Source organism: Caloenas nicobarica, chromosome 4 (genome assembly GCF_036013445.1).
Source record: "Caloenas nicobarica isolate bCalNic1 chromosome 4, bCalNic1.hap1, whole genome shotgun sequence".
In the NCBI taxonomy this organism is placed as follows: domain Eukaryota; kingdom Metazoa; phylum Chordata; class Aves; order Columbiformes; family Columbidae; genus Caloenas; species Caloenas nicobarica.
Genome location: NC_088248.1, coordinates 7,403,122 through 7,418,626, shown reverse-complemented (window position 1 = coordinate 7,418,626; position 15,505 = coordinate 7,403,122). Strand labels below are relative to the sequence as shown.

Below are 15,505 nucleotides of genomic sequence, written 5' to 3'. Positions count from 1 at the left end.
AGAAGGGGGATCAAAAGCTTACTGTGCACTCGGACTTAATCCAAGTTCAAAAGATTTCATTGAACATAAGCACATATATTAATATGTCCATCTAATGAAAAAGTGACTGCTCTTCATAGCCCCGCAGGATTTACTTCTAAATGCCTCATATGCAAAAGAAAAAAAAAAACCACACACACCCCCTCCCCGCAACACACACAAAAAACCACCACACAAAAACCCAACAAACACAACTAGTGAGGCTTAGAAGGAAATACAGATGACCCTTCTTCCCAAATACAAAAGCTGGCACTTCCAGGTAACACACCAAAATTTTCTGTTTTCATAAGCAAGGACTAACCTGGAACTATGTCCCAGTTCTATGTTAAGTAACTGCTTGGCAAAGGCAGAACAGCAGAGAGGGGCCTCAGAGCTGGACCTAAGTTTTGGAGGAAAAGATGGTTTAGTCCTTATCCTTCCCCATTAAAAAAACCCAACCAAACACACCACCACACAACAACCACCACCAACCACACACATCCCCCCCCACACAAAAAAAAAACCAAAAACAACAACAAAACAGAGGAGGGGGAAAAAAAAATATCCACAACCCACCAAATAAGGCCCAACTAATTTTCAGGGTAACTTCCCCACCCCTGTGAAATCCACCTTAGTGCACTTTTCTCCAGCTCAACCACCACGTAAAATTTAATCCCTACAAAGGTAATGAGATGTTGGAAAGTGCTACTGCATAGTCTTCCAAACCATTTGCTGCAGCATCAGTGATTTTATTAAGTGCTCTTGATACTCCCTCACTAAAAGAGAAAAGCACTGTGGACAAAACAGAAGTATAGCACCTTTAAAGTGACCCCCACAAAAATAAAAATGCAAAACCCAAACGGTGCTTACCCATTAAAAAGGTGGTTTAGTTTTGTGGGTTTGTCGTTTTTAATAGTTGAACATTCAGTAAAGATAGTGACAAGTGGCTCTTAAAATAGTGGCTAGACTATATTAAAAAGGTTTTATTGCAATTATACAGAAGTTACAGGAATTTTAGAAATACAGAAAGCTTCAAATGGTCAAGGTCAGTTTTCCTCCAAGCAATTAAGGCAACTGGATGCAATCTCTCATTAATCTAATATAAACAGCAAGTGCATATTTTACTAGCCATGGATGAAAAAGTAGAAAAACTAAGATCAGAGATTTAGATTAGCAGAACAGAATGCAGCTTTTTTTTTTGGTACACCAATAAATTGCAATAAAATAATATTGTACACCAATAAAATGCATCTACTAGAAAAATACAAGGAAAAAAAAAAACAGGTGAAAATGTATCTGAACCAAAGACACTTTAAATCTGAGTCTCAAGGAAAGTTTAAGTTCTGCAGACTGAAAATAAGAAGCTAAGCTATTCAGTACAGCTGAGACACACATCACTCTTCTACAAAGAAAATAGGCAAAACCAGTAATCTACCCTCCCTTTCTTCTAGTCTAGCTGAAAATTAGCACAAGATAAAGAAATTCTCTCCTTGCCTCCATATGTAGTTTAAAGATTGGTTTCAGTGGCACATGGCCAATTCTAAGTTGCCCAGAGATTAAATGTCACATTAATTTTCATAAAAATAAAGCTACTTTCATAGTTTTAAGTAAATTTACTGATCTAGTGTAAACTTTGCTCTGAAGTATCATTAAATAGATGTTTCTACTTTAATGTAACAAATTATTGCAACATCTGTCGGTTTTTCTAATTAAAATCAGAATCAAATAACCTCTTTTTAAAGCATAAAATTAACAACAAAATATAACCAAGTACTTTACTAATGTTCTGCATATCCCAAATAACTACATATACAAGTTTTAGCACTATAATGCTTTAAACCTTGACACTTGGAAATCATTCCTCCTCAGTCCTAGTATTGGTGTAATAACAATGACTCCCATTTAATTCTGCACTTAAGAAAAATCCATTCCCCAAACTGTTGTGCCCTGAATTGAGTAATCGAAGCATTTGGCCACTCTACTTTTAACAGGTTAAAAAAAAAATCTCCATGTAACAAGCAAACAAAAATCTCCACCAGATTAAAGTCTGGCATTAAAACGAGTGTTAAATACATATATATATTAGTTCAAATGAACTTATTTTTCTTTAAAGAAAACCAAGTTAGAGAGTTAAGGCCCAAGCAGAAACATTGGAAGATGAAGTAACACAGTAAACTCTCAAAAGCAATGTAATATTCCTTTCTCAAGCTTTATCTTGGCTTTTGAATCCTCACAACACTTCTGTTGACCAGTTATTCTATACAGTTGTTGGGTTAGCACCCATTATCTTCAAGTATGGGCTGTGCTTTTATATGCTTTATTTGAGCTTGCAGGCAACTTTTGGATTTTTATTTCCACAGGCACTTTATTCACAAAAAGACCCCACAACACACACACACCACTCTCCTTGTCAAAAGAATGTTGAAAATATTTTAAAGCTCTGAGTTAGACTAGTGCACTGACAAACACGTTTTTGTAACTCACAGCAGATGCTAATGCTAAAAATCTGCGCAATCCAGTACGTCACATGCTCGCAAAGGGTTTGTTTTCGCAGGGCAATTAAACATGCAGCTATTTTCTCTCTTAATATTTCTCTAACTATTGCACTTTTTCCAGTAAATTAAAAGAGACAACCAGTTTTCTCTGAAGCATCTAGCAATGTAAAGACAGAAAAGTTATATTTCAATGTGGTTGAGAACTGCTATGGATGACCTTGTTCTACCTTTGCCTCTTCCTACTATTAAAGCAAGCGCCGAGAGGACACAATACAGACTATTGTCACTAGGCTGTCCATCTTCACTCAAAAAAAACCAACAAAAAAAATCCCAAACAACAAAACAAAAAACCCACAACCCCCAAAACCAACAGCCAGTCCTGCCGTTATCTTAGATGGTGGGTTTGTTTCTGCTTTAAATGAGGTTACTCTAGACCTGGAATTTTATTTGCACAAACACAGAAGTTTTGTAAAACAGATCTGAGAGAAGCCTGTTTATTTCTTGAAGTACTAGATATAAGTGATTCAAGAGAACTCACTCCAGCATATGAAAGAAAGCACTTTAGTGACCAAAACCCCAGGGTGGGACAATTTCAGAGCAGAGGAGGGTGCCGGGCGCTATACTGGACACAGCACCCACTCTGCATGTTCTGGTGTCCATAGCAATCAAGAACACCACACTCATTTCAGAGGGGCCTACGGCAGGATTTCCAAATGTGTTACAGGCACTTTTACAACTGCAAGTTGAGAAGGAGCCTTTAACAAGAACTAAAGGCTTTCTGTTCTCCATGGAGAGAAAGCGCAGGTTCTGCTGCCCAAAGATGCCTCTTGAAAAGAGTTGGAAATGCACTGTCCTTCCTTACATGCAACATAAAATCATAACCACAGGAAGAAAAAAAAACCAGTATCTTCTGCAACAGAAGGCACAAGACAGTTTTCATCATAAGAGAAGGTTGCTTGTGAAGTTTTAAAACAAAGTTGGAAAATGACTTTGTTGTTCCACAATCTAAACAATCCTAGTTTAAGGCTCATCCATGTGTTTTTATAATGTCCTACTAAGAGTTGCCTTGATAATTACATCAAGTTTCACTTCTGTTCTTTAGATAGGGTTACACAGTCATGTTCCTTCACAAGTTTGTTTTTCAGAAGTTTCAGCAAAAGATGAACCTACATGTGATAGTCAGTGCTGTCCTAATGCAGTTTTGTTCATTTCATCCTCACTGTCTCCAAGGCTTCAACAATGATGGAAGCCAGATTTTTTTTTTTTTTGTTAACTATTAGGCTATGACTTAATCCTAGCCAATATGATTCTTACATTTTAGACCAAGTTTCAGAAGTTTAGCTATCATAAGCATGCATGAAAATTTAATCTTGCACATGTGGCCTAGACCCATGTATACTCCTAAGGTTTTCCTGCATTAAAAATATTTGCTATAATATTTTGCAGTTTTTTATATAAAACAGAAATAGAAAAGGGTCATATGTACATAAAAAGCATTTGGAACAGGCTTAAAATGTAGAAGAATTTTGCTTTATTGAAAAGGTGTCATAACAGCTTTCCTTAATGTTCATGGGTAAGAAGAGAATACCAGCTCTTGATAATTAAGAGGTCATTAGCACCAAAAATGGACAGATTTTTAAAGATGCGTGTGGTCAGGTAAGTAGTCCAACAAAGTATTGCATTTGTTGGTACACAGCCTGACCGTAAAAAGTTTCAACGTGTATGTGCTGAGTAAACCACATAAGACAATTTCCTTAACATGTTCTTACCACATTCATGGTCAATAGTGCAAGTGCTCATGAGAGATAGCACCTCTGGAGATAAAAGCTACAAGATGCTCACATTATTGCTTTTTTTTCTGAAGTACAGCTAGTGCAATAGTTTGGGGTGCATTTGTTGTTGTTTTTGTCTTTTTTCTTTTTTTAAACACAGTGAACATACAATTGCAACATCTTACAAATCACAACTCTATCTCATGGTGAACAGCAAACCACAACGCTGAGTTATCACCCACTTGACTAAAATAGCTGATGTGCTAGAAAGTGTCATCCCGAAAGTTTTGCAACATAAAAGCCAACTCTTGCTAATTATGAACAATTTATGTAAAACTGAGGCCCAGTTTGCAAGCATTAGTAGAAACTACAGCATGAAACGTGTCTAAGTAGTATAATTTGTTATTGTAGCATTATACTGTACAGTGTTTGCAGAACTGGACCCTAAAGCTATTAAAAAAAAAAGTCATCTACTAGCTCCTTACCATGCAGGCATTCCAGCATTCCTATATTACCACCTAGGGTTCCTCAGCAGCCAAGGGCTTGTCTTGCCTAGTTTTTCACAGGCTGGATGCACAGCTCCAATTAATGTACAGAGCTGCAGATTCAGCTGAAATCATGCAAGAAAAGCTGTCAGCCAAGGAGGATGAAGCCATGTTGCAATTAAAAGTGACCTCCTGTACTGTTTCTACAGAAGTCAGAGCTCTCCCCAAAGTCACAAGGAAAGCACCAGAACCGCAGCCAAACCATTATTTCCTCTTTCGGGTTCCTTGGTGTGGCCCTGACCTCACAAAACGCCCAGAATTTCTTTTTCACATCTCACGTGTTCTCCTGAGCGACAAAAAAAAGACAAATGTACTAAACATTTAAAAAGCAAGAATTGATTCCTGAGTTTAAAAGTATGCCCTAGGATGTTAGGTTTTGTACTTGAAAATTATTTCAAGTTTCAAATTGTGCGAAGATGTTTCTGATGAGAGTACCTTCTGGCTTCAATTTTGGAGCCTTCTCAAAGGTAAATCCTTCTCTTCTGTATTGAGCCATTTAGAAAAGGCAGTTAATAGAAGCAGATAAAGTAAGACAGCAGGCCAAAGCAGCCTAAGGCTAAAGGGTAAGCACCAGTTTGAATACCAACCAACTATGAAAAAAGGTGAATGCAAAACCAGTTTTTACAGAAGTAACAAAGCACTGATAACAAGTTCCTCAGAAGAGGAGTTGGAGTTTAGCAATACTGATTTAGGTCCATACAAACACACCTCACTGGTAGAGGTAAGAGCAGGGAGATAGATTTCCTCTTGATAGTCTCAGCACTCTTGTAATCTCTAATTAAATAAACGACAATAGTAATTTAAAAATAAAAGCAACCCACTCATTTTACATGCAACTCACATGCCTGAAGTAACACCAGATTATATACTCAGTTACAACACAGCTCTCTGGTGACTGGTTTTACAGCATTCTGCCTTTTCAGCCCTTTCATAGTTTTTTGGTGTGTAAGTGATCTTCGTTGTACTTTTTAGCTATTGTCACCTTTGGTAATGTGCCCTTAGTCAGAAAGGAGCTCAAACGGAGAAGCAAAGATGGCTCAGAGCCTACTGTGTAGGTACAACCTGGTTTATCTTCCCAGAGAAGCCTCTGTGCACTCCATCCAACACTGCGAATGCTGCAGAGACCCTGCTCCACATACCCGTGCCTGCACGGGGCCTGGCTCCCCAGCTGCTCAAGGCGCCTTTACTTCAGACTAGTTTCTGACTGATGTTTATTAAAAATAAACAAAAACACCACCACCACCCACACAGAGGCAAAAGTCAGCTTCAAACACACTTCAGCAAAAGTTATTTTGTGACAATTAATTTCAGTTAGCACAAAGGAAACAGTTCTGTAGTAAGTCTTTGCAGATCCACAAATGCTAACCCTCCTAAGGGCCTTACTATGTAGAAGGCAACTACAAGAGCTGAATATTGTATCGGCATAGCTTGAAAGAACGGTATTTCTGCTAGAAGAAACCCACATGTAAAGACTTTAAAAAAACCTTAGGCCCTGTATACAATGGATCTACATTTTTCCCATTGACATTTACCAAAACTAAACCCAGTTATGATTAACTATACAGCAAGTAAAGGACAAAACCACTCTTCATCTAGGGGAACGACTAGGCCAACTAATACAGAACCATTTGAAAAAAGTGAACGCTAAATATAATGGTATAATACAGCTTTTTTTTTCCATTATAGTATGGATAGTATATAGTATGTAGCCAATTTCGTTTGAATTCAAGACGTCACAAACTACTTCTTCCAGCAAGGGCTGGTTTGTGCTCTCCGCCTACCTGGGTCGCATCTTTGAGCTAAAGGTCAGCCCGCAGCAAACAGCCATGCAACAACTTCTCTTAGTATTTGCTAAACTCCAAGGCCTTAGGAACTAAAATATTTTCACTGAAAACAAGTTGAATCTTCCTGAGTTTTTAAGCACTTATTTTCACCAGGAGAGAAGGGATCCTCACCACCAGTATTTTAGATAGACACTAGAGACTGCACAATATCATTACTTCATTTTAAAGCATCATTCAGGCATTCTAGGTGTTTTGTTAGGAAGGAGTACCTACCAAAGTAAGAGATAAGTTTAGAACCAGAACTTTTTCCTACAATATTTAAGTTACCTGTACCTAGCCTGAAATTCTTAGGTTAATAAGATTTAAACAAATGGTTAAATCCATGGAAACTTGAGCCAATTGAAAAATGCTTCAGTATGTTTCAAGCATTGCAGTGCTTCCTTGTTTTAGAAGCTATTAGTGACACTTTGGAGTAACAGCTTATAAAAAATTGCTAATCATATTTAAATATTTTAAGATCTCCAACCCTCTCTGAGTTCTATTTTTATATTGTAATTTACAGATGAGAACCAGCACAGTCCACAGCACAAGACACACATCTGTGCTGTAGAATGAAGTGCTTAATATTGCACTATTTTCTTAGAGGTTGGTAGTTTGCGTTGTTTGCTTTTTTAGCACAACTACACATAATTTAATTCCACATTACTTAGAAATTGGGTGTAGTTGTACCTCAATTTTGTGTAAAAAGCAATATATGATCACCATCTACTTCAAAGTTTTCATCTTCTTTCCTTTTCCTTGTAAACAGTAGAACAAAAGCCTTTATCTTCATTCGCAGTTTCTTGGCACTATTGTTATTCTTTTAAGACACTGGGAAGCATCACAGAGTAGCATATGAAGGCTGACAAGCGAAGTTACTTCAGTGGCACACTAGGATATTTTTCTCATGTGCACTTAAGCAGCAATTCTCATCTGAATGGTGTCCAACAGAAGTATTTCTTTTTAAGACCCCTTTTTTTCAGTAACTGAATTCAGGACATTGATTTTACAATGCCTGGTATAGAACACTGACATTCCGAACTGTTCAGTGTTACGGTATCACTCAAATTTTGTGTGCCTAGAGAAGACTTCTAGGAAAGAAGTAAAAACATCAAGATGACAATGGAGCTTTACAGTCAGTAAGGAGAAATGGTTCCAGTACATCTGATAGATTGGACATATTTTCAAAATTACCCTATGAATCTTTAAGATAGGTTTTCTTTGTGTGTGTGGTCTTTTGGGTTTAAGTTTAAAAAAAAAAAGCTGTGCGCAAGTTCATTTAAAGTAAATGGAAGGACTTCACCTTGTACTGAAGTTAATGGATCTGGTCTCTAGAACTGTAAATCATACTTCATATCTAATGAAATAAGAATGTGTTAGTACCAAACAACTTAGGGTGAATTGTCTAGCCAGATACTAATGATGGGAGAGAGCCAGAGTTTGAACAGATTCTGATTTAAGATACAGATAAGTGGATTTGTAATAATCTAATTAAGAGAATTCTCTCTCATCTCTTAAAATACTTCCCAGTTCCATCTCTGTCACTGAGCTTTATTTCTCTATTACATGAAGGTAGTGTATCTTAACATATAAATACAGTCTTGTTTTGGTTTTCCTCCCCTTCCTTTTCTCCACCCCACTCCTCCTTTTTTAAGGAGAGAAGCAAATCCAGTACTAGAGATTATAGTAACATTTAGCACAGCTCTTTTTGCTGTTACCCAATCTGTAGCTATCTTTCCAAGCAAACAGCAATGAAGAACGATTAACATTTAGTACCATTTTCATCCACATGGGAGTGCTAAGCATATACCATAAAAGTCAGTTTACAATGGTTTCAAGTATATGTTAATCATTTCTGGCATTGGAAATAAGCATATGTAGCATGACCATGTAACAGCATAATTCTTTAAGTGCTCAAGTTAACCTTTTAAATCCAGGTTTAAATTGGGGTTAGGCATTTAAGAAAGCTTGTTTCATAAATGCAAAGCACGCAATAGCATCTAGGTCAAACTGATATGCCAGGTATACAAGAGTAGTGCCTTTTTAAAATTAAAAAAAAAAAATCTGGGAAGTTCAGCATGTAAATGCTCTTCAGTAGAGAGAAAGGAGCATTTTATTTCTAGGCACAGCACAGGTGCAGCTCATGTGACATCTGTAAAAAAGATTATTATTGTAACTGTGGGAAAAAAATTGTAGTGACATGCATATACAGCCCAAATAAGCCTACTATCAAGTGGCTGGTACATTAAGTGGAATCTAAGTTTCTCCTGTTCTTTTTACCTACTGCAATCCTTTTTCATCTTAGGATGAGACCATGTTTTCAGCTTTATAGTGTTTTTATACAATGATCACTAAGTTCTTAAAATTAATAATTTTTATATCCCAGCTGTGGTTGGTATTGGATAAACAGTAGTAAGCACTAGCATATACCATTACTTAACCCACTTCATCACCTTACATATAGGCCTAAAGTCCTCAAATACATCTATACCATCCAAGTTTGCAAAAGCAATTTAAAGTTAGAGAGAACAGAGAACTGGAGTTTTCTGCTAGTTAAACACACACAAACTCTTCTGAGCACTTTGATACAATGGAGACTATTTAAGCACTTAAGGTGGGGCCAAGCCGGAATAGGAGTCAAGTATTTTGAGCTAGGGCTGCTATTTAAACTCTCCTTTTGTATTACAATAGAAGTTTCAATCTAATTCAGCAGGAGGATGAAAGCTCACACTGCCCAACAAAAGCAGAATCTTTACTTGGTTCTATTTCATCACTTTCATCTTTTTTTCTTTCCAGAAATAGGAATAAGAGTAAAAAAAAAAACACCTCATCCTGTATGAAGAAATTCTACTTTGCAGATATATTAGAGAAATCCCCGAGACATGGTGGTGGTTATGCAATTAGCTATCTAGACTATAAAAGTACTTATTAATCAGCCATCAAATGAAAAACATTGTTTAAGCTCCTTACTGGAATGCTCTTCATGGTGTTATTTTCAAGGCATGGTTACCACTAATGAAATTAATTCATTATTTCTGAAAGATATTACTACTACAAGTGGCTTAAGATGACCATATTTAAGATATCGCAAAGCTTAGAATTCAGCTCCAAAAAAAATTATGCTCTACAAAGTAGTATTGGTATAACAAGTATCTTGGGAGATCTACAGACTGACATTGAACAGATTCATTTATATGATACAGAAAAAGGACTTTCATATAGATGTTTTGATACTGGCTTTTTAGCTGCGCACAGTCTGCCAGGAGCAAGCAAATGAAAACATAGGTATGCTCAGACACACAAAACTTCCAGGGCCATGTTGTAAGATTTTAAGAAGCTTATTTTAAATAACAAAACCAAACATCAGCTGAATTTCTTTCTTAGCTAAGTTTTACCAAGAACATATTGTAAGGAACACTGTTTATTGTATTACTTTGATAACGCACAAAAATATTTGAAATGCACATCAATAATATTCTCATGTACAACTCAGCAACTGATCCCCTTAACTGAAAAAAAAAATACTTGCATTTTATAACTTTTATAACTGCACTTTTTAAAAACAAGTTGTCATTATTTAAACTGTTTTCATGCTTGTCACTCAGTTCAAGACATTCTTAAATAAGCAGCATTTCCTTCATATTAGTATCACTTCAACACTTAACGCAGCTTTATCTTTGCTATCAGGTTTTACCAAAGATTTGAAAATAAGATTAACTGCAGAAATTAATACAGAACGCAAATAGTTAAACATGGTATGCTAATTTCCTACTTTCCCAACAACATGAAAACAACAAAAAACAAGAACCAGGTTATTTGTTTAAGCCACGGTAATTTCTCACATTATCAGCCCACTTGCTTAACTGGCTGTTTTAGTTGGACTGAAAGCCTGGAAAAAAGGAATCTGCATCTAAGTTCCACCACAGTATCATTTAATATGAAATGGGTTTAGGTAATAATTGAAGAAATGCTACTGTTGTAGGTGTCCACCTTGGCAGTTGTTTGGTTTTTTTAAAGTCAGTCACAGGAGTTAGTGCCAACAGGTAAAAAAGAAATTCAATGCAGAACTATGGCTCCCAAGCAAACTTGCTACATAGTTTCAGCAAAAGATAGCTATTAAAATTAAAAAGTTTACTTTAAAGACAGCCCGATTTTGGACATGGCCTTGCATTCCTCAAGCAGGTCGGATCTGTAGGACTTTTGCCTGAATTAAGAACTATATGATCACTCTTCCCAGTAAGTAGTTTTGTTTAGTACGTGTTTAACTACACAGCGGTGTGTGCTTTCCTGTGTATATGCATGTACATACACTGATAGGCACTGTATAGCTATATACACAAGGCCAAACTGGAATTAAAGATTTAGACTTTGAAACTGTGTCTTTTTTTAAAAATAAAATTCTAGGCTCCTTGAGCTCTGATGTTAGCAGCTATTCCTAATTTGCAAGGTCATCAGGTAGCACAAGTTTAAATATAAAATTACTAATAAAAATGTAAAAATTGGTATATAGCAGAATATATGGCAGATAACAGTGGCAAGTAGTATTTTAGGGTCCTAAGATAGTCATACCCACAGAGTGTAAAAAAGTCAAGACTCGCTTCCAGCTGTATCAGTCACGCAAAGGCCTTACCTTCATTAGCAAGAATAACACAACAAACCACTTCCCACAACTGTGGTTTTTTTTTTTTATATACCTCAATATGCTGATATTGTGCCTTTACATTTTAGCATGTTTTTGCCATTACGCACTCCAGAACTCTGAGGATGAGATTTTTGGGTGCTTCTGCAGATGAGAGATAGTTAGTAATAAAAGTGTTAGTGTGGTCTTTGGCACCTCTATCTCATTAGTAAAGCAAAGTCCTGCTCCATTTTTTCTTTAATAAAAAAATCCCATAAGTGGCGCATTCTATTAGCACTGAAGAGTAGAATAGGTCTGTACAGCCTGATGATAGGAAAACATACGAAATGGCAATGTGTGTCTACAATTGTCTTTCCAATCAATTGCACAGAAGCTTGGTCCACTTCTTCAGTTACAGTGCAGTCCTCTTAAGAACTTTGGTTACAGCATTAACGTTTTGGTAAAAAAAACAGAGCAGATGCTTTTCCATCTTTTCTTCAGGTAGATTTTTCATTGTCCTCTCCCGTCTTCTGAACCCGTGAATACTTTTTGCATGAAGATTTGAAGCAGCTGGGAGGCCAAGATATCGGCCAGGAAAAGCTGCAAGGAACAGAGCCTTGCACATTCTTCTCAAAGAAATAAAATATTGGAAACCACCATGCTCGAGAGAGAAAATTTGTCTGCGAAGAGACCTTTAGAGTCTGTATTGGCACAAGCAGGTAAAGAGGAAAAGGAAACAGACAATCAGTTTAAAGCATTATAATCAATTACGTTGTGTCAAGACAACTACAAAAATGCAATATATTTGCATGCATTTCTGCAAAGATGAGGTGCATTTAGCCTAGAAAAAACACGGGAGTATTGAGATAGCATAATTATAGTCCAAAGGTATATTACAAACTGAGCATCTTTAACACAAAGGGATGCTTTGTCGCCGTACAAAATTCAGGGAGGTGAAGCACTCAAGTCTCTTTGAACGCGAGTCCTTTCAGGCATGTCATGTTTCCATTGATGACTAATAGTTGAAAACAAGATTAAAATGGCTGGAGAGCTATGCTGCTATTTGAAAGTGCAGCAGATGCCTTCTGAAAAAGTGTAATTTTAGAGACATCTACAGAAGAACTGTAACTAGAATTTGAGCATGATCTAGGTAATTCAGGGTGGTCAGAAATTTTGTTACTAAACTACTCTTTATTCATAAGCTTAGACAAACAAGGGCTAGTCTATACATCCACTGCAGCAATAAAGCCTTGAAGTTCAAAAATGTTTTTAAGCCAAAATATCAGGAATTTTAAAAATAACTTTATAAAAAATAATTTTTAAAATAACTTAATAACAGGTGCAGATCAAAAAATAACTTCCAAATGCATTAAATATTTACTTAAACCACAGTGAAGTGAAACTCCTTGCCCAATTGGTTTAAACCTCAATATGGAACCTCTACTCTTATTATGAAATTAAAAACTAATTTTGACCTTTGAGCAGTATTAACGAATGCACGCCATACACTGATTGTAAAGGTATTTGCCACTCACCTTTTCATTAGCCATGGAGTGGTACCACCAGAAAAGCCGTGTGGTGATGTAGTAAGCAATGATAACGTCTACAGTATAGTGTTCATGAGCAACAAGGATACAAATGATGCCAGCAGCGCTCATTAGCCAGCAGATTAAGTGATACCACCAGAAATGACGTGGTGAATCTGTGAAATAGGGAAGTAATGGGGGGAAAAAAAAAAAAACACAACCATACACAAAACACACACACACAAAAAAGTCACATTATTATAGGAATCCACAGAGGGAAGGGGAAAAGATGAAAAAGATTATTTAATTAAGGCTACTAAATTTTAAAACATAACTAATTTTACTACTCTGGTACAAAAACCCTATCTTGACACAGAAAACAAGACCAAGGAATTTTGCTAACTCACTGAGGTGTTCTTACTTTGTAAAATAAATCCAACATGAGTGTGCAGCTAGAGGTACACAGCACCATCACCTATTTTCTAGTCAAATTGTTAGGTTTTCAGTTAAATCACTTACAGGGTATGGCATGCAGGGGGAAGAGAGAATTGAGGCAAGACATACACTTTATTTTACTTGTGTGTATCCAATCTCTGCTCAAGTAAAGTTACACTCAAATAAAGCATAACCCAAGCAGAGACCAGAGAATAAACAAGACAAGACACTGTTATTTTAATTTCTAGGTTTTAACTACTTCGCATGAAACCTCTGTTCTGTGAAACAGAATACACTGTACAGGGAAGGACAGTATGCGAATTTATACCCTTTCATTAAAGATTAACAAATGGCAGTGAAGCTCTTCTTCAAAATGCATTTAAGCCACTTCAGTGGAAAAGTTCCCCTGCCCTTCTCTCACCATTGGAAAATGCCTTGGATGTCGCAATGACCATTCATAACTCCTGACAGGCTAACAGGCTTCATTTTAGTCACAGTGGGAGGTTTTGGCACATGGGGCAATGGTCAGCCTTTGCTTTCACACAACACTGGCAGAAAAGTTACTGATCTCAACAAGCCTACCCATAGCTGTTTGAGAAGCCTGTGCATTATAGTTCCTGTAAGAGGACTTAAATTTTCATGCAAGTGTCAAAACAGTGAATTCTGTCAGCTCTCCACAAAACATTGCGGATAAATCTGTATGTACTGATTTAAAAAAAAAAAAAAAAAAAAAAAAAAAAGTAAGAAGCCAAGTCATCTCAAGAAGCTGATGAAAACGGCCCCAAGCGAGAAAGACATACCAAGGCTAAAAATGTAAATAACTATTCCGGGCAAAAAGAGTGGAGTGTGGGAGAATAAATGAAGAAACAGCAGAGGATGAAACAAAGAGAAGAGCAGAGAAAAAAAAAATCCACTAAGCCAGAAATAATAAAAACCTCAGAATGCATCTTGTATTGAAGACATGTCATATCCAAAGAGCAGAAAAGAATACCATAAGCAACCTCTAATTCAGAACAATTATAGGGCTTAAGACCTTGCTCAGATAACATTTTGCTAATTATATGGGAGGCAGAAAAACGAAAGCTATGCATTTCTCATTTATAGAGCACAACTCCACTGAAATAGATGCCTAACAATTCGGCAGCAAAGGGCTTATTACAAGAGTTTGTGTGACACAATTCCTCCAGCCCCGTATAATAAAAGTACATGAGTTATACTAGCCCTGGAAATATTGGATTATCTGTATTTTTCCTGCTACTAAGAATATTAAAGAGTATGTGACTGGCATTAAGGCAAAAAACAAATCTATTACTAGGCTATTTTCCTAATATTGCTCTGCTAATTTTGATGAGTTACACATGCCTTTCTCCCAGTAATGTTCACTTTACAGGAACAACCTCGGCCTAAGAATTAGCAGACTATAATCGGCACCTCAAATCACTGCTGGAAGAAGAATGTTTTGCATCCGCAGATTTGAAGTTTGCAGTATTAGAGAGACGTTTTTATATCGTGCTTCTTGTTTAAGGCAGAATGTAGCACTGCAACGCTTCCTTCCCTCAACATTTTATTAAAAGGAAGGCATTCAACTGATTCTGGCTAGTCTTATTTTTGTTTCAGTGAGAACTACACATTCCCATGAGCCAAGCTAGCATTTGCATAGTTTGGGACACAACAGGAGAGCAGATTCCAATTCCAAACATGTGAACTGGAAAAGGGAACTCCCCACCACGCATTCATGAGCGGCCAAGTTCCCAGGGTAGAGTATTGCTTACCATATTTCAGATTTAGAGGTTGGTGCTCAGTTCTCCAGAGCTTCAATCAATGCTGTGTGTGCAGTACAGATAGATTTTTTCCCCCCATGCTCCTTAACAATGTAAAGCAAAAGGGGAAACAATAACCCCACCTATATCTTCTGTGTGCTTGCCAAATTCTTATCAACTCCCAGAGGCATACGTAGCAGAAGACATCCAAGGAACATGAATTAACTTTTCATTGTTTGGAGTAACAAGTGTACAGCACACTTTAAAAAAATGACATTGGTTCTGGATGTAGTAGAAGTGTGCAATGGCACCATGCTCAAGCCACAAAAATTCCTTAAAATCTAAGGTATATCAGCCAACCTGCACAGAGCTAATTTGCATAACTAACTACAGTATGTTTTGCCCAACATTTGAATAACCTGTCAATTAACAATGAAAAGCTAGCTTGCTTCAATCAACCAGTAAACACTTTCTATAAGGACAGAAGTGACACATCTAGACAATTAAGCCCTT

General features: G+C 36.8%; 1 protein-coding gene across 4 annotated transcripts in view; it reads right to left on the bottom strand.

Moving 5' to 3' along the window:
• Positions 1-1,011: 1,011 nt before the first annotated feature.
• The window catches only part of SGMS2 (sphingomyelin synthase 2), a 42,779-nt gene continuing 28,285 nt past the window's right edge, over positions 1,012-15,505 (bottom strand). For all 4 annotated transcript variants that reach the window (XM_065633866.1, XM_065633867.1, XM_065633865.1 and 1 more), the window contains 2 exons: positions 12,807-12,973; positions 1,012-11,972 (listed from right to left, as the gene is read on the bottom strand). In XM_065633866.1, the coding sequence (XP_065489938.1) occupies positions 11,769-11,972; positions 12,807-12,973 (371 nt within the window). In that variant the 3' untranslated portion in view covers positions 1,012-11,768. The remainder of the gene's footprint in view (positions 11,973-12,806; positions 12,974-15,505) is intronic.